The sequence below is a fragment of the Aureococcus anophagefferens genome, assembly GCF_000186865.1.
Source record: "Aureococcus anophagefferens unplaced genomic scaffold AURANscaffold_1, whole genome shotgun sequence".
NCBI lineage: Eukaryota > Pelagophyceae > Pelagomonadales > Pelagomonadaceae > Aureococcus > Aureococcus anophagefferens.
The window spans coordinates 333,529-351,445 of record NW_008705561.1 but is presented as its reverse complement, the minus strand read 5'-3'; the positions used below and the strand labels follow the sequence as shown (position 1 = coordinate 351,445).

General features: G+C 73.1%; 5 protein-coding genes across 5 annotated transcripts; 3 read left to right on the top strand and 2 right to left on the bottom strand.

The window, feature by feature from the left end:
- Positions 1–1,995: 1,995 nt before the first annotated feature.
- AURANDRAFT_19030 (hypothetical protein) lies at positions 1,996–3,504 on the bottom strand (the record flags this gene model as incomplete). Its single annotated transcript, XM_009033957.1, has 1 exon — positions 1,996–3,504. One exon carries the CDS (start codon positions 3,502–3,504, stop codon positions 1,996–1,998), a length of 1,509 nt encoding a protein of 502 aa, XP_009032205.1.
- A 1,243-nt stretch (positions 3,505–4,747) lies between these two features.
- Positions 4,748–5,593, top strand: LHC36 (putative plastid light harvesting protein; the record flags this gene model as incomplete). Its single annotated transcript, XM_009034529.1, has 1 exon — positions 4,748–5,593. The coding sequence occupies one exon, from the start codon at positions 4,778–4,780 to the stop codon at positions 5,558–5,560; it is 783 nt and encodes a 260-aa protein (XP_009032777.1).
- Positions 5,594–5,611: 18 nt separating this feature from the next.
- Positions 5,612–11,084, bottom strand: AURANDRAFT_70491 (hypothetical protein; the record flags this gene model as incomplete). The annotated part of the gene is made up of 4 exons (XM_009033956.1): positions 5,612–6,561; positions 6,688–6,800; positions 7,190–9,128; positions 10,273–11,084. The coding sequence occupies 4 exons, from the start codon at positions 11,082–11,084 to the stop codon at positions 5,799–5,801; spliced, it is 3,627 nt and encodes a 1,208-aa protein (XP_009032204.1).
- A 556-nt stretch (positions 11,085–11,640) lies between these two features.
- Positions 11,641–12,498, top strand: STP6 (hypothetical protein; the record flags this gene model as incomplete). Its single annotated transcript, XM_009034530.1, has 2 exons — positions 11,641–12,195; positions 12,265–12,498. The coding sequence occupies 2 exons, from the start codon at positions 11,641–11,643 to the stop codon at positions 12,496–12,498; spliced, it is 789 nt and encodes a 262-aa protein (XP_009032778.1).
- Positions 12,499–15,379: 2,881 nt separating this feature from the next.
- On the top strand, positions 15,380–16,030 carry AURANDRAFT_19510 (hypothetical protein; the record flags this gene model as incomplete). Its single annotated transcript, XM_009034531.1, has 1 exon — positions 15,380–16,030. A coding segment is annotated over one exon (651 nt), but the record flags the coding sequence as incomplete, so codon positions are not given.
- Positions 16,031–17,917: the final 1,887 nt, after the last annotated feature.

The window sequence follows — 17,917 nt, the reverse complement described above, 5'->3', positions numbered from 1 at the left end:
CGCCGCGCGCGAGCGGCGACGCCGGCGACGCCGCGCGGCGGGGCGGGGACGACGCCCCGCGGCGGGGCGGGGACGACGCCCCGCGGCGGGGCGACGCGCCGGGCGACGACGCCGCGCGGCGCGGCGACGGCGAGCGCTCCGCCGGGAAGCCCGTCGGCGAGCCGCGGCGCGCCGCGAGGCGCGTCGGCGACGGCCGCGCGGCCGGCGACCGCGGCGGCGACCGCGGCCGCGCGGCGTTTGCGGCGGCGGCGCCGTCGTCGTCGTCGCTCGCGCGGCAGCGGGGCAGGGGCAGGGGCGCGTCGTCGAGGGGCGCGTCGCCGCCGTCGACGAGCTTCGCGCAGAGCTGCGCCGCGCGCGCGCGGAGGCCCGCGGCCTCGTCCTCGGCGGCCGCCGCGCGCGCGACGGCGTCGTCGGCGGCGCAGCGCGCGGACTCGCGCGCGGCGTCGAGCGCGCTCTCGGCCTCGGACATGGTGTGGATGGCCGGCGCGTCCGTCTCGAGCGTCTCCGGCGAGAGCGGGAACCTGGGCAGGACAAGAGTGCGAAATTCCCAACTTCAAAGGCTCCTCTCTCGGCCGTTTTCCACTCGTTTCGGCTAATTTTTGGACGAGCGATCATCTCTCGGAACGGTCTCGAAGCGTGGATGCTTTTTCCGGAACGCGCGCGCGTGGAACACTCACGTTGAAGCGACGTTGAATCACCCTTGTCCTGCCCTGGCGGGAACGACGACCCGAGGAGCGAGTCCGCGGGGAGCCGGTCGTGGTGCGGCGGCGACGGGCCGCCGCCCGCGCGGATCGCGTGGACGCGGCCCGGCGACGCCGCCCGCGGCGGCGACGGCGCGCGGCGGCCCGGCGAGGCCGCGCGCGGCGGCGACGGCGCGCGGCCCGGCGCCGCGGCGCGGCGCGGCGACGCGGATAGCGCGCGGCGCTCGAGCGCGTCGAGGCGCGCGCCGTAGTCGCGCTCGAGGTCGGCGATGGCCGCGACGACGCACTCGGACCGCTCGTCGGCGTGGCGCGTCGCCGCGGCGGCGACGTCGCGCGCCGCGGCCTCGGACCGCTCCGCGAGCTCGGCCAGCGCGTCGCACCGCCGGTCCGCGGCCTCCGCCGCGGCGCGGCACCGGACGCCCTCCTCCGTCGCGTCGCGCAGGGCCGCCTCGACGTCGTCGCCGAGGCTCGACGCGCCGTCGTCGTCGTCGGGCCGCGCGACCTTGACGCGCAGCGCGCGGTGCAGCGCCTTCTCCAGCTCGAGCACGCGCGCGCACGCGGAGCTCGCCTTCTCCTCGACGGCCGCCAGGCGCTCGCGGGGCTCGGGCTCGCGGCGGCCGTCGAGCAGGTCCGCCAGGCGGTCGTCGGCCGCCCTGCGCGCGGCCTCGGACTCGCGGAGCTCGCGCTCCGTCCGCGCGATGCGCGCCTCCGCGTCGATCAGCCGCGCCTCGAGCCGCGCGCCGTCCTCCGCGCGCGCCGCCCGCGCGGCCTCGACGCACCGCGCCTCCGCGGCCGCCATGGTCCGCGCCACGTCGGCCTCCTTGGCGTCGAGCTGGAGCACCATGTCGGACACGCGCCTGAGCTGGTCCTCGAGGAAGACGACGTACGCGTCGCGGTCGACCATGCGCTGCTCCGTGGGCAGCAGCGCGGGCTTGCGCCCGGGGCCCGGCGCGGCGTCCGCGGCGAGGTCCTCGGCGCCGAGGGCGCGCAGCGCGCCGCGCTCGACGAAGACGGCGTCGCCGGCGCGGCCCTGGGCGCGCGCCTTGCGCGTCCAGGCCTCGGAGTAGCTGCGCGTCGGCGCGTCCATCATCGCTGCGGTCGTGTTTGTCGGCCTTTTCGCGTTCGTATCGCGTGATCACGTTGCGGTCGCGCGACTAACTGGCATGCGTTCGGGCTGACCGTTCCCCATCGATTTGCCGACGATTTTGCCCTGAGGCAATTTGACAAAGATGAAGACTTCGAGCTGGTGCTGCCTCGCCGAGGCACTTGCCGAGGCCCGATGGTCGAGCAGCCCTTACCTCTTCTTCGCGCGGGAGAAGAGGCGGTCGAGGGCCGTGGACGTGTCCGCGGGCGCGTCGTCGCCGGCGGCGGCGGCGGCGCCGTCGCCGCCGGCCTTGCGCTTGCGCTTCTTCTCGCGGGCCTCGTCGGCGACCTTGTCGCGGAGCATGTTCGTCTCCTTGGAGATGACGTTCTTGAGGCGCTTCTTGAGCTTGGCCTTGAGCTTGGAGCGGCCGCGCGTCTTCTTCTTGTCCCTGATCTTCTGCTCGAGCTTGGCGTTCGCCGCGTCCTCGAGCGCGCGCTTGTCCTTCTTCGCGGCTTCCGGGTCGCGCTCGACCTGGCCGACGAAGTCGGCGCCGGCCAGGGCGATGGTCTCCGGCGGGAGCTTGTCGAGCAGGCCGCGGACGACGGCCGTCTTCCGCTGGTTCTTCGTGCGGAACGGGTTCTCGCCCTCGAGCGCGTCGTAGTTCGCCTCCGCGCTCCCGGGCACGAGGATCGAGTCGACGCCGCGCGCGTGGCCGACGAGCAGGGCGTCCTCGAAGGGCCGGAACCGCGCGGCGCAGGCCGCGACGCCGCCGGCGAGCGCGTGCGACAGGTACGGCGCGCACGCCTTCGCCTTCGTCGCGGACTCGTAGACCTCGACGCCGTTCGAGTGCGCGCAGGCCACGGCGAGCATGCCGCGCTGGGAGAAGTCGAGGGACGTCGGCGCCCGGCCCTTCAAGCGCGTCTCCCGCAGGGTCCGGAAGGTCCGCGCGTCCCAGATCTTGAGCAAGCCGTCGACGCCGCCGGTGGCCAGGTACGTACCGCACGCGCTGTGCGCCAGCGCCGCGACGCCGCCCCGGTGGGCGAGCACGCGCGCCAGGGGCTGCGGCGACGCCGGCGACCAGAGGGTGACGACGCCGTTGCCGTGGCCCACGTCGAGCACGCCGCTTTGGGGATTTTGGGCCAGCGAGTGCGCGGAGCCGAGGCGCGTCGCGTGCTCCGAGACGAGCGTCCCCGTGGACACGTCGTGGTACTTGAGGTAGCCGCTGTGGCCCATGGACGCGAGCAGGAAGTGGAAGGGCAAAAAGCTCAGGTGCTCGGGCTCGAGGTGCTGCTTCATGCGGTGGACCTCGGCGCCGGAGTCGTCGTAGACGTAGACGTACTTCTTCTGCGCGCAGGCGAACATGGTCTCGTCGTGGAGGAAGACGGCGGCGCGCACGCACTCGCCGGCGACGACCTCGCACTTGGGCGCGTTCGCGTGGAGGTCGAGCACCGCGGCGCGGCCGCCGTGGCCCGCGAGGAGCGCGTGGCGGCCCGTGCGGCTGAACGACACGCCGTAGGGGCCGAGGGTCAGCGGGTGCTTCCAGGCGTTGACGGCCGAGTTGCGCGACACGGCGCCCGCGATCTGTTCCTGTTTCACCTTGTGCGTGCGCTCCGTCTTCGACTCGGCCTCGAGCAGGCCGGACTCGTGGGCCTCGTAGTGCGCCGCCGCCTCGTTGTACGTCGTCCGCACGGCGGCGTCGCGCCGGCGCTGCTTGCGCATCATGGTTGCGTATGGTGTGGTGGTTCTCCCTATTGACTTCGGGCTCACCTCATCGCTGCTTGCCGATGCAATGTCGGCCTCATCATCCTAGGCTTGCACATGTCACACTTTGACTCGTGTTTAAAGCGCGATGGCAGCCCCGTGCGAATCGCCATAGCCGAAAGAAACGCAAGGATCCGGAGGTGCCGATCGTCGACGCACACTTCATCTAAAGCGCGATGGCTGCCCCGCAATCAACTCGCAATAGCCGAAAGAAACGCAAGGATCCGGAGGTGCCGATCGTCGCCGGCGCGCCGCTCGTCGACGCGACGTGCTTCGACGGCGCCTACGAGCTCCGCGTGCCCCGGGGCTGGCTCACGCCCGCCGAAGTCCGGGCCACGGGCCTGGACCACGGCCCGTTCGTGGAGCAGTTCGTCAGTCGGCGCCGGCACCAGGGTCCGGCTGGCGAGCGTTTTTCACTTGTACCGGACAACCGAGGACCTTCTTAGGTTGTTACGACGGCCCCGGCTTCTCGACGATCTTCGTGCGGCGCCGGCCGCGCTTTCCGTCGATGGCCGCGAGCGGCGGTCGCGACGGAGCGGCGCGGCTGATGGCCTACCTCGAGGACCAGGAGCTGGCCAACAACGCGACGTTCGGGCCCGTCGCCGCGTACGACGCCCCGCAGTTCGAGCGGGCCTGGGTCGTCGATTACGCGTCCGTCGGGCGCCTCGAGGGATTGACGTCGACGACGACGGCGCTGCTCGTCGAGGCGCCGGAGGAGGACGTGTTCCTCATGCTGAACAACGGCGAGAAGGAGGCCGTCGACTTCAAAGCCGTCGCCGCGTCGCTGCGCCACGTGCCGCGCAGGGTGTGCGCCGCGTGCGGGGGCAGCTCGTCGAAGCTCAGCCAGTGCGCCGCGTGCAAGACCGTCCTCTACTGCTCCCGGGCCTGCCAAGCGAGCCACTGGAAGCTGGGGCACAAGGCCGCCTGCCGGGCGGCGGTCGCAGCGCGCGGTGGCGCGTAAGACTCGGCTGGAGATGCCTCGGAGATTGACTGTCCGAAATCGCGGCACGGCGCGCAATTGACTGTCCAAAATCGCGGCACGGCGTGATGCGTGCCGGGCCGCGATTTCGGACAGTCAATTCGCAGTATCGGACAAGCCTCACAGCCCATTGCGCCAGTTTTTAAATAATTGCCACATGGGCTCAATCAAGCTGACCAGCCATCCCGAGGGCCTCAATAATCGACTGTCATCCCACACACCGCTGCCACACGAAAAAAAGCCTCCTGTCATATGAAGCTGTCACTCGCTCTAGTCCTGCTGCCCGTCGGCAATGCGTTCGTGGCGCCGCGCGCCGCCGCGCCGTCCCTCGCGCGGTCCACGACGGAGGACGTCGAAGCCGAAGCGCCGCCCGCTGCTTCCGACGACAGCCCGCTGACGACGATCCCGTCGCGGACGCGCAAGCCGCGCAAGCCCGCGTCGCTCAACGGCTGGGTGCCCGACTACGAGGCCTTCTGCTACGGCCTGCCCGGGTCGCTGGCGCCGCTGGGCGACTTCGACCCGCTCGGCTTCTCGCAGCGCGGCGTGCCGCTCAACGACGTGCGGCGCTACCGCGAGGCCGAGGTCATGCACGGCCGCGTGGCCATGGTCGCGGCCGTGGGCTACCTCGCCGGCGAGGCCGCGAGCCCCGTGGTCTGGAACGGCGCCGTGACGGGCCCCGCGAACGACCAGCTCGCGCAGATCCCGGGGCCGCTCTTCGGCGTCCTCACGCTCGCCATCGGCGTCGCCGAGACCTTCCGCGCGAAGCGCGGCTGGGTCGAGCCCAGCGCCGACGAGCTCTTCGAATTGCGGGCATCCTATTACCCGGGCGACCTGGGCTGGGACCCCGCGGGCCTCAAGCCGCGCGACGCCGCGGATTTCGCGACGATGGCCACGAAGGAGCTCCAGAACGGGCGCCTGGCCATGATCGGCGTCGCCGGCATGTGCGCCCAGGAGCTCGTCAACCACAAGACCATCGCCGAGACCGCCGACTTCTACGCCAAGTACTTCTCCGGCGCGGACCCGTACTCCGCGTGAGACCTCGCGCCCGTACCTAACCGTGCGACAAGGAAAACGCGGGTTTCTGTGAGCGGGGTATGCTGTGTTACGGCGCGCGGGCGAGTCGGGGTATGCCACGTTAGGGCGCGCCGCGAGCCCCGGGTCGCCTCGGGCCGGGGGCCGGCCGTCACGGGCCGCAGGGGCCGCAGCACGTCTCGCCGCGCCGGCGCCGCGGTCCGGCGCCGTCGCCGCGGTGTCCGGCGCCGTCGCGCGGTGCTCATTTCCGCTTGGCCTCGCCCGCGCGGTCCGACGTGTCGCCGAGGAGCATCTTCTTCGCGGCCTTGCCGATGAGGCTCGCCCAGTGGAACTGGAGCAGCGTCAGGCCGAGGTTGAGCAGGAGCACGGAGTAGACCACGGCGTCGGGCACGCCGTGGGACGGCGTCGCCGGGTCCAGCAGCGCCGTCGCGTCCCGCCAGAACGCGGCCGAGCACGGCACCCAGAAGACGACGCGGACGAGGAAGAAGGCGACGATGAAGGCGTAGCGGATGGCCTCGTTGGTTTGCGGGTACGCCTCCGCGAGCGCGGGGAAGTCGCGGAAGGCGTCGACGAGCGCGAGGAACGGGCTCGACGTCTCGATGACGCCGAGGAAGTAGACGGCGTAGTAGTAGAAGCAGCGGTACTTGAGGACCACGACGGCGAGGTAGAGCACGGCGAAGTGGTGGGCGATGAAGGTCGGCACGCGCAGGTCGTCGACGCTCAGGGACACGGGGATGTCGTAGAGCTGCACGGCGAGCATCGACACGACGATCGCCTCGGCGCCCGCGTGGAAGCCCCACGTCTTATCGAAGCCGTCGCTTAATGTTTCGTCCGCGAGCCAGAGGTAGTCGCCGTAGGCCGCCATGCCGACGAAGCAGATCAGGAATGGCACGTAGTGGGCCATGACCGCGGACTTGGCCTGGAACGCGCCCGTCGCGTACGTGCGGAAGAGCTTCGAGCACGCGCCGTGCACCGCGGCGAGGAACAGCAGCTGGTACTGGAGCCTACGAGGTGCGGGGAAGTCGGGGGCGGAAAAGCGGGGGCGTCGTTTGTGTGCTCCGGCGCGACGGCGAGCCCTCGCACGTTTTGTTTCGACGCTCGAGTTTTGAATGTCGGACGCCGTTTCGCACTGGGGGAGGTGGAGGATCTCCGTCGCGGACATGCCCAGGACGTCGTCCGGGCCCGGTAAAGTTTTTTTACCATACCCAAAGTACTCGCTCCACGTCGACATCGTCGCGCGAAACTGCTTGGATTTGGATAGGAGGCGCGAGCTGTGGCGAGCCGCCCTGAGGACTGCCCTGGCGGGCCAGCGACCTCGCCGCTCGGACGACGTCGTCCGCCCTTGAACGCGTCGAGTCCAGCGGCTGGAGCAGTTGGTAGAGCGGTGGTCGCGCTGTCGCCCTCGGAAAAAATATGGCCTGGCGGTGCAGAGGTTAAAGGAGCGGGATTGCGGCGCTAGCGCTTGAATTTGGGCTTCGCGGCCATGCCGAGGCTCGCGAAGAAGTCGTCGTCGGACTCGTCGTGGTAGGAGCTCGCGGAGGAGACGGCGCGGCGCGGCCCCGTCGCCGGCGGGAGGGGCGTCGTCGACCGCGGCGGCGCCGGCGGCGCGCTGAGGCTCGCGGTTCGCGCGACTTTCTCGTAGGGCGACTTCGCGGGCGTCGCCGGCGCGAGGCCGTCCTCGGCGTCCCAGCAGTCGTTGAGGATGTCGTCGAGGCCGTCGGCGCCCCAGACGTCGTCGTCCAAGATCTCCTCGACCTTGGACGCGTACTTCTTCGGCGGCGACGCGGGCGGCGGCGGCGACGCGGGCCGCGGCGTCGTCGACCGCGACCGGGCCGGCTTCGCGGCCGCCGGCCGCGGCGGCGGCGACGCGTCGCCGCCCTCGAGGTCGTCCCAGTCGTCGTCGAGGTCGTCGGCGACCATGGGCACCTTCTTCGCGACCGCGACGGGCGCGGCGCCGCGGCCGCGCCGCGGCGGCGGCTTCCGCGGCTTCGGCGACGGCGCGGGCGGCGGCGGCGCGGCGGCCTTGCGGCGCCGGCGGTAGCAGAGGCGGCAGCCGCAGAGGAGGAAGCAGGCGAGGGCGAGGCCCGCGACGAGCTTCGCCGGCTCGAGGTACGCGAGGCCGAGCGGCGACGTCGCGGCCTCGTGGCGCGCGGCGTGCTTCCGAGCGAGCACGTCGCGGTAGCTCTCCTCCGGCGGCGCGGCGTCGGGCGCGGGGGCGTCGGGCCGCGCCGCGGGCGCGGCGCGCGACCAGTCCTGGAGCGCGGGCGCGGCCTCCGCGGCCGCCGGCGCGGGGTCCGCCGCCGGCGCGGGGTCCTCCGTCGGCGCGGGGTCCGCGGGCGGCGGGTCCTCCGCCGCGACGGGGTCCTCCGCCGCGACGGGGTCCTCCGCCGCGACGGGCTCCTCGGCCGCCTCCGCCTCGAAGGCCGGGGGCTCGTCCGTGGCGAAGGGATCGTGCGCGGGCTCCGCGGGCTCCTGCGGCGCGTCGAAGCGCGCCGACGCCGCCGCGGCCGCGGGCTCCTCCGCCGCCGCCGCGTCGAGGACCGCGGGCGCCGCGCCGCGCTCCGCGAACGCGACGCCCGGCAGCTCCGCGGCCGCGGCGACGCGCGCGTCGAGCGACGGTTCGTGCGCAAAGGCCGCGGGCGGCGGCGGGTCCGCGTCCTCGCCCTTGGCGCGGTGGTAGTCGTGCATGGCGCCGACGATGGCGTGGATGTCGTGGCCGTCGAACTCGCCGGGGTGGTTCGCGGCGTGGTCGTCGAGCTCCTCGGCGGGCTCCGCCGGCGGGCGCACGAGGACGACGGGGGGCTCCTCCGCGGGCGCCGCGGGCGATTCGACGGGCTCGGCCTCCGGCGGCTCGGGCACCGGGAGCTCGGGGATGGGCGCCGGGTGCTCGTCGTTTTCCACGGGCTCCGGGAGCTCGGGGATGGGCGCCGGGAGCTCGTCGTGCTCCGGCGGCGGGAGCTCGTCGCGTACCGGCGTCTCCGGCTCCGCGGGCGGCTCCGGCTCCGCGGGCGGCTCGGGAACGACCTCGAGCTCGTGCGCCGCGTCGTGCTCCGGCATGGCCGGCGGCTCGTCGTGGTGCGGGTCGTGGTGCGCCGCGTCGGCCGGCGCGTACCCGAAAGCCTCCGCGTCCGGCTCCGCGGCCGCCGCGGCCGCCTCGGGCGCCGGAATCTCCGCGGGCGCCGCTTCGGCGACGACCGGCGCCTCCGCCGCCTCGGCGACAACAACCGGCGCCTCCGGCGCCTCGGCGGCGGCCGGCGCCTCGGCGGCCGCGGCGTTCGCGGCGACGAGCGCCGCGTTTCGCCGCTTGAGGATCTCCGTCGCCTCCATGATCCGCCGCACGGCGTCGGCGTTCGCGTCGCTCTTGAAGGCCGACATGCGCTGGCGCGTCTCGTCCAAAAGCGACGCCGTCGTCGCCGCCGCCGCCGCCCGCGAAGGCTGCGGCGCGGCGCCGGCATCGCTCGCCACAGGCGCCAGCGCCGCGGGCGTCCCGAGGCTCAAACTGGCCAGCGCCGGCGTCGCATCTTGCGCCGCGGCGATCGACGCGCAGGCAAACCCGAGTATTCGCAGCATCCTCGCGTCGCGGTATTACAAATTACACGCGGCCCATCATGACCGGCGGCCCATCATGACCGGCGCATTTTACCACAGCGAGCCGCTCGAGCCCGCTCGGACACAAGCTCCTGCGCGCGCGCGGGTGGTACATCAAACGCAAGGTAAATGGCCTACCCCAGCCGCCACACCCCACGTCGCGCCCAAAGCCAAGGGGCGTATCCAACGCCATCGATGGTGGTGCGCGTCGCGACCACGGACTTGTACGCCGCGGCCGCGGCGCCCATCGCGGGCGCGCGGCGGCGGAACGCGAGCATTCGCTGCCGGCCGCTGGCGGGCCTGCCCCCGGACCTCGCGGCGCCGCGGGGATGGCCAGCCATCTAGAGCTCATTCGGCTAGCATACGAGGGACGCAACTTGAAGAAGTGTTGAAGGTTACCTTGCCGTCCGAGAGAACAGCCGCACCGAGAGCCTTGATCGCACCGAAGCAAAAGAAGCCAGTCGATTCTCGATCTTTGTTCGCAGCCCCTGCGTTGACACCCTAGCCCGTACACGAATTCCGCACCCCGCCGCGCCGTAGGCGACCGACATCAAAAATGCCCAGCAAAATGGAGATCAGCGAAACCGAGTGCCTCAAACTCAGCAAGCTGCTCGACCAGGCGTCGATCCCCGTCAAGAATCCGCGTCCCGGCGCGCGACGCCGCCCCCATCTTGCAGCCCAGCGCGCGCGCGCGGCGCGGCGCGAAAGATCCAAAAACGCTCGCAGGACTCCTGCAAGGAGTACATCGCGAAGAACGACAAGATCAAGGACGCCTGGGCCGGCGCGTCGCAGAAGGACCGCCTCCGCCGCAACCACACGCAGCTGCAGCGGCGGTTGACGTCGTCGAGGCAGTGAACCCGGGTCACTTCGCGCGCGCCGCGACGCGAGAGTTGAAGAGCCCGCGCGCCGCCGGCGCCCGACGAAGACGCCTCGCCCTTCCCTAGGAGCCAGCAGCGGCGCCCGACGAAGCCCATCATCGCGAAATCCTCCTGAAGCCCCGCCTCTTTCTGTTGATCCGCCCCTCGAAACGCGGCGCCGTTCCGGCCGTCGCGCCACGCGACCGCCGCGCGAACGCGCGCGCGCTCTCCCGAAATCGCGCCGCATAAAAACCCAAAAAAGAGACTTACGGCGACGCGACGACGTGGAGCACGGTCGTCGGCGGGCCGGCCTCCGCGGCGAGGAGCGCGAGGTGCGCCGCGGGCCGCGACTCCTTGGACGCCATCTTCTTCGCGTGCCACGCGGCGCGCTTCTCGTCGTCGAAGTCCGTCGCCCAGGCGACGCCGGGCACTGCGACGAGGAGCGCCCGGGCCTTGGCCGGGTGGACCTTGGCGAGGGCGTGGATCGCCGAGACCTCCTCGACGCCGCCGGCCGCGCCGGCGTGGAGCCCCTCGCCGACGAGCGGGAAGCCCAGGAGCGCCAGCGACGGCACGCGCCAGAGGGCGAGCGTGTTCCAGGGCGTCGTGACGCCCGTCAGGGGCCGCTCGCCCGGCGAGAAGTCGTGGCCCGGCAGCGCGGCGCCCGCGACGAGCGCGTCGGCTCCGTCGAGCTCCGCGCGGAGGCGCCGCGCCGTCGCCGGGTCCGCGGCGGCCTCGACGGAGGCGAAGAGGATGAAGCCGTAGCCCCGGCGCGCCGCGTGGGCCGTGAGCGCGTTCAGGGCCGGCAGGAAGTTGCCCCAGGGCTCGACGGGCACGACGTCGACGGGCGCGGCCGCGCCCGCGCACGCGGCGCGGACGCCGGCGGCGAGCTCGCCGAGGGCCTCGAGCGTGCGCTCCTCGACGCCGGGCACGCCGACGGCGATCGCGACGCGGTCCACGGCGGGCGCGACGCGGTCGACGAACGCGCGGACCTTGGACAGGTCGGGCGGCCGCGACGCGTCGCCGACGTGGAGCCGCGTCGCCGCGATGGTGTCGGCGGCGCGGGCCGGCGCGAGCGCCGCCATGCGGGGTGGCGTCGGCGGCTCCGGCGGCGCGCGCTCCGGCGGCCGTCGACCGTGGTGCAGCAGGAAAGTGAGGGCGGTGACGGCGACCCAGGCAACGAGCAAAAATGCGACGAGCCGGCGCGCGCGACGAGGGCGGCTGAACAGGCGACGGATCGTGCAAGGCTGTGGCACCGGGCGGCAGGGACGGGGCAAGCGCGCGCCGGTTGAACTTTTAGTTGAACTCGGTTGAAGCAAAAAAGTCAGTGTGCAAAAACACGCGATGTCTCGTGGCTTGCTGCTGCCGGTGCTGCTGCTGCAGGGCGTCGCCATGGCGCTGACGAAGCCGCAGATCTCCCTGCAAAAGCTCAAGCAGCCGCGCAGCAGCGTCGCCGTCGGCCGCGGCGGCGCGCTCGCGTCGGCGCCGGCCCCGGCCGAGGAGGCGCCGGGCCTGCGGGGCCTGCTCGTGCGGCACCGCACGCCGCTGCTCTTCGGCGCGCTCGTGACCCAGAAGGTGCTCGCGGACACGCTGACGGACATGACGCGGCGCGCGGGCGCCTACAGCGGGTCGACGGTGTCCATGCTCTCGGAGGTCGCCAAGTTCCCCGTGCTCGCCGTCGCGATCGTCGTCTTCGGCGGCGGCGCCAAGCGGCTCAAGCCCACGGTGGTCCGCGCCTTCCGCGACACGCCGCTCAAGATCGCGTGGATCGCCGGCGCCTACGCGGCCCAGAACGTGCTCTACTTCGCCGCGCTCGGCCGCATCTCCGCCGCGAGCTACCAGGTCCTGAGCCAGTCGAAGATGATCTTCACGGCCATCCTGGCCGTGACCATGCTCGGCCAGCGCCTCGGCCCGCGGAAGCTCGTCGCCCTCGCGTCGCTCCTCGCGGGGTCGCTGCTCGTGCAGCTCTCGGAGATGGGCGGCGCGTTCGGCGAGGCGGGCGCCGACGCGCTCCTCGGCGGCGGCCTCACGGTGCTCGGCGCTTTGCTGAGCGCCGTGCCCAACGTCTGGTACGAGAAGATCCTCAAGACGGAGGGCGAGGACGAGTGGGCGCGGAACATCCAGGTCACGTGCTGGATCTTCCTCTGGATCGCCGCGTCGCAGCTCGGCTCCGCGGCCTCGGCCTTCCGCGCGGGCGTCCCCGGCGCCGTCGCGCCCTGGGCGTCGCCCTACGCCTTCGGGTCGTCCATGATCGGCTCCATGGAGGGCATCACGCCCGCGGTCTGGGCCGTCGTCGCGCTCAAGTCCCTCAACGGCATCCTGATCCCCGCGACGCTCAAGTACGCGGGCAACCTCGTCTACCTCTACGCCAAGCCCACGTCCATCGTCGCGACGGCGCTCGCCGCGGCGGCCTGGTCGGGGGCGCCGCCGCCGCTCGCCTTCTCCGCCGGCGCCGCGCTCGTCATCTACTCCATGCTCCAGTGGGCGAAGAAGGACTAGGGCAGACTCGGATTAAAAAGCACGTATCTCGATTACGAGCGCAGCGCGGTCCGCATGGCGACGATGTTGCCCGCCGCGCCCGGGTGGCTCGGGTCGCAGGCGAGGGCGTCCTCGAAGTTGCGGAGCGCGTCCCGGAGGTTGCCGAGCTCGACGAGCTCCACGCCGAGGTTGCAGTGGTAGTCCGCGAGCTCGCGCGGCGCCACGCAGAGAACGCCGCCGGCCGTCGCCCGGTCCACGGCCTCGGCGAAGACGTCGCGCGCCGCGTCGTGGATCTTGAGGTCGCCGAGCAGCAGGCCCAGGTTGTTCAGCGGCGCGGGCTCGCGCGCGTCGAGCGCCGCGGCCGTCTCGAGCGCCGCGACGGCCTCGCGGAGCACGGCGGCGTCGCCGCCGGCGGCCTTGGCGAGCGCGCAGCCGAGGTTCGTCCAGGCGACGGCGTGGCGCGGCGCCAGGTCCACGGCCTCCGCGTACGCGGCCGCCGCCGCGGAGAAGTCGCGCCGCTCGAGGAGGACCTGGCCCCGGCCGCAGTGCGGGAGCTCGTTGGACGGCCCCGCGGCGATGGCGTGGTCGTAGAGCCGCAGCGCGTCGTCGAGGTCGCCCCGCAGGCGCCGCGCGTCGCCCTCGTTGGACAGCGCGCGCGCGGGCTCGAAGACCGCCGCGCTGTCGACGAAACAGACCAACGCGTACCTCACGCCCGATTCGACCTCGGCGCCCGCGTGCCGGACCTCGCCCGCGTGGCAGCAGACGTGGCCCACGTCGTAGCGCAGCGTCCGGCCCAGCGGTTCCACGTGCGTGCCGCCGCCGGCGTAGGCGTCGAGCGGATTCAAAGCGACGACGGCCGTGAGGAGCGTGCCGTCGCGGTGCGCGCCGAGGTACGACTGGCCCGCGGACGCGTTGTACTTCAATATCTTCGCGTCGAAGACGCGCAGCGCGTCGCGGGCGGCGGCGCCGGCGCCGACGGCGCCGGGGAAGCACTGTTGCAGCAGCGGAAAGAGCGACTGGCGGCACGCGGCCTCGAGCCACTGGCGGCCCTCGGGCAGGTCCTCGACCTGCTGCACGACGTCGCGCGCGTAGCGGAACTCCTGCTTCACCCAGCGGCCCGCCCGCTCGGCCTCGGCGACGAGCCAGCCGCACTCGTCGGCGCTGAAGAGCGGCGCCGCGGTCACCGCGGCGCACGGGCCGTCGGCGAAGCGCCGCGGCGGCGGCGCGCCGTCGGCGTTTTCCGGGAAGGCGTGGCGCGTCACGTCCACGGGCAGCGCGACGACGTCCTCCGCCGCCTCGCCGTCGGCGTGCCACGTGCGGAACGCCTGCGCGCCGCGGGCGTAGGCAGCGTCGTGCTTGCGCTCCAGGGCCTCGATGGCGGCGTCGACGGCCGCGCTGCCCGGCGCGGCGGCGCGACGATGCTGCGGGGCCGGTCGCGCGACGAAGGCCGCGCAGAGCTGGAGCGTGAAGAGCAGACCGGCACTGAGTCGAGCCATCGTCTTCGCTCGACTGATAGTGAAGTGATGTTGAGCTCAACGAATTAACTTTCAACGATGGGCTGCCATCTCCAATAACCTCGCACGCATCGACGACCGACCTCCGTGCTCGAGATGCAGGAAAAGCGGCCGATGGGCTGCCGTCTGAGCGCCATCGTTGTGCTCTTCTCGATAGGCACGCGCGCGGAGTATTTCTACCCCGCGATCGACGAGGCCGAGCGCTGGGACGACGTCGTGAAGCCCGTCGTCGTGCGCGGCTACGGTAGCTCCTGCGAGGCGGACGAGACCTGCGCCGCCGCGCCGGGGCTCGACGCCTGCGTCGCCGGCGCGGGCGAGGAACGCTCGCTCGGCTCGCCGGGCTGGCGGAGCGCGTCGCGCTACGACGTCCGCGACGAGGTGCACGTGCAGCGCGCGGGCCAGACGCGCGTCGTCGTCGCGCCGCCCACGCGCGACGTCACGCGGCGCACGGGCCTCGTCCCGCGGCTCCACGCGCACGCGGGCGAGACGCTCGTGCCCCTCGGCGCCGCGGCGGGCCTCGGCGAGCACGCGCGAGCGGCGATCTTGTACCCGGGCGACGCGTTCTTCATTCCCGCCTACTGGCTCCGCGAGAAACGAGCGCTCAACGACAGCTGCTCGCTGTCGACGTACGCCGAGTCGGCGAGCGGGCGGGCGGCGGACGGCGTCGCGTCCGTCGCCCTCGACGGCCTCTTGCTCGAGCGCTACACGCCGGCCATGCGGAGCCGCCTGCTCACGCGGTTCCTCGCGGCGCTGACCTTCGAGTTCCAGCTCGACCGCCTGAAGATCGACGACCTCGGCGAATGGATTTTGGGAGACCGAGTCGCGTGGATGCCCTCGGACGGCGACGACGAGTTGGACAAGCTGTTTCGCTGGGCGTGCATCGACGAGACGGCCCCGTGGCGCGACGAGCAGACCAAGGACACGGAGCTCCTCGTTCGGAAGACGGCGAACGACGCGACGGCGTTCTTCCGAGGGCAGCCCGTGCGGCCGTTCGTACGGGCGCTCATCTTGCTCGACTACATGGAAATCGTCGTCGACCGGGTCTTCGGGCCGGGCGCGCTCCCCGGCTACGCGAGGCACTGCGTCGTGGGCTACGGCCGCATCCGCCAGGCCGCGACGCAGCGTGGGACGAAGGTCCTCCGCGACGACCACCTCCCGCCGCAGACGCGGCCGCGCCTCCCGCCCGTCGGCAAGGTCGGCGACGGCGGCGACGCCCCGCGCCGGCGGCCGGACACGTCGGGGGTGATCTAATTCAGTCCGCAGCCTGAGGTTCAAGCTGTGGTGGTGTATTTCTGTTGTATTTCTCGACTCGACCGCACGAGTGTCTCGGTTCAAGTTGTGGTGATGCACTCGTGCTTGCACTCGGGGTTGCATTTCTCGGCCCAGCGATGGCCGAAGTCCTCACCGCAATCGACCTCACCAAGCTGCACATCTCCACGACCGATGCCGCGGCAGCACGCAACGAGGCGGCCTGGGCCTGGTACGCGTCCATCGGGTCGCCGAAGCTCTTCGTCGCGCCGCTCGTGGGCTACTCGGAGCCGGCGTTCCGCGTGCTCTGCCGCACACTCGGCGCGCAGTGCTGCTCGACGCCCATGATCGACGCCGCGGGCTACGCGGCGTCGCCGCGGTACCGGGCGGAGTACGCGTTCAGTGGCGGCGCCGCGGACCGGCCGCTCACCGCACAGCTCGGCGGGTCGGACCCCGCGGCGCTCGCCCGGGCCGCGGCGCTCGTCGCGGCCACGGGCCACTGCGACGCCGTCGAGCTCAACATGGGCTGCCCGCAGCGCTGCGCGAAGAAGACGGGAAGCGGCGCCTTCCTGATGGAGGACCCCGCGCGCGCGGTCGCGTGTATAAAAGCGATGCGCGCCGCGCTCGACGCGCACAACGCGGGCCGCCCCGCGGGCGCGCCGAAGGTGGCCTGCGTCGTCAAGATCCGCTGCTTCGACGACGTCGCGCGGACGCTCGCGCTCGCGGCGGCGCTCGAGCGGGCGGGCGCGGAGATGCTTACCGTGCACGGGCGGACGCGCCACGCGGGCGGCGGGCGGCGCACGGCGGCGCAGCTCGCGAACTGGGACTGGATCCGCGCCGTCAAGGAGCGCGCGGGCATTCCCGTCATCTCGAACGGCAACGTGCGCCACGCGGCGGACGTCGCCGCGTGCTTCGAAGCGACGGGCGCCGACGGCGTCATGTCCGGCGTCGGGTGCCTGCGGCGGCCCCACGCCGTCTTCACGGCCCGCGCCGTGTCGAGCCGGCGCGACGTCGCGGCCATGTACTGCGACGCCGCGGCGGCGACCTCGGCGACGCCGCGCCAGGTCCACGCGCACCTCGTGGGGAAGCTCGCGCTGACGAGCGCGGCCGCGCTCCGGCGGGCGCCGGACCTCAGGGCCCTCCTCGGCGCGCTCGACACGGCCCACCCCTGGGCGACGACGGGCACGACGCCCGCGGCGCTCGCGAAGATCTTCCGCGACCTGCCCGACGACGGCGGCGACGACGACCGCGCGTCCGACGACGAGCACGGCACGCCCGTCGACGACGGCTGCGGCGGCTGGCAGAAGGTCTGGCGCGATAAGCGATTTTAGTAGGCGTGTTACTGGATAGCGTCGAGGAGCCGCTGCTTCAGGACGGCCTTGAGGCCCGACGTGTCGAGGCTCCGCGTTTCGAGCTCGCGCTTCAGCACCGCCACCGTCATCTTCCCCACCTCCGCCGCGGTGAGCGTCTCCTCGGGCGGCGGCGCGGCGGCCTCGGGCTCCGGCTCGGGTGCGGCGGGCGGCTCGGGCGCGGCGGGCGGCTCGGGCGCGGCGGGCGGCTCGGGCGCGGCGGGCGGCTCCGGCGCCGCCGCGGCGGGCTCCGGAGCGGGCGGCTCGGGCGCGGCGGGCTCCGGAGCGGGCGGCTCGGGCGCGGCGGGCTCCGGGGCGGGCGGCGCGGGCGCCGCGGGCTCCGGCGCCGCGGGCGGCTCCGGTGCGGGCCCCGCGGGCGGCCGCGCGGGCGCGGCCGCGGCGGCCGCGGCCGCGCGGTCCTCCGGGTGCATGACGTCGCCGTCGTCGTCGTCGTCGTCGTCGTCGTCGTCGTCGTCGCCGTCGACGCGGGCCCGCTTCGCCGACCCGGCGTCGCCGCCGTCGCCGGGCTTGCGCTTGCGGTCGCGGCGGTCGTCGACCTTGACCGTGTAGAGGCGGGACGACTTGCCGACGCGGAACGACGCGCCGGGAGCGAGGCGCGCGGGCGTCTCGGGCTTGAGCCGGGCCATCTTCTCGCCCGGCGCGGGGCTGACGCCCGTGCCGTGGGCCGACCCGAGGTCGACGAGGTACCACCCCTTGTCGCCGCCGGGAGGCGCGCCGTGGATGACGACGACGTGCTGGCGGCTCACGGACGCGTGCTCGAGCGTGATGTGGCAGAGCTCGGGCTGGCGGCCGAGGACGAAGCAGTCCTTCTTGTACAGATCGATGGTCTGCACGGCCTTGCCCTCCTTCGTCGCCACGAGCAGCGCCGGCGCGCGGCCGTCGATCCAGTCCGGCACGACGTACTTGCCGAGCTTCGTGCCCGGCGGCGTCGCCGCGGCCGGCGCGCGCTTCCGCCGGTCCGCGTCCTTGGCCCGCTGGGCCGCCTCGCGCGCGGCGACCAGCTTCTGCTTCTCGCCCTCGAGCTCGCGGACCATGAGCTTGACGTCGCGGATGCTGAGCTCGACTTGCGCGAGGAGGCCCTGCGTCTTCTCGTCGCGGTTGTTGCTCGACAGCCGCACGGCGAGCTGCGCGCGCTGCGACTCGCACTCGGCCTGCTTGGCGCTCAAATCCTCGATGAGCTTCGTCACCTCCGTGACGCTCACGAGCGACGCCGCGCGCAGGGACGACATCGGTCGGTGTTGCGATGGGTTGCGCGCGGGCGGCGCGACGACGGCGAGGTTTCGCGGCGCTCCCGGCTCGACGACGGTG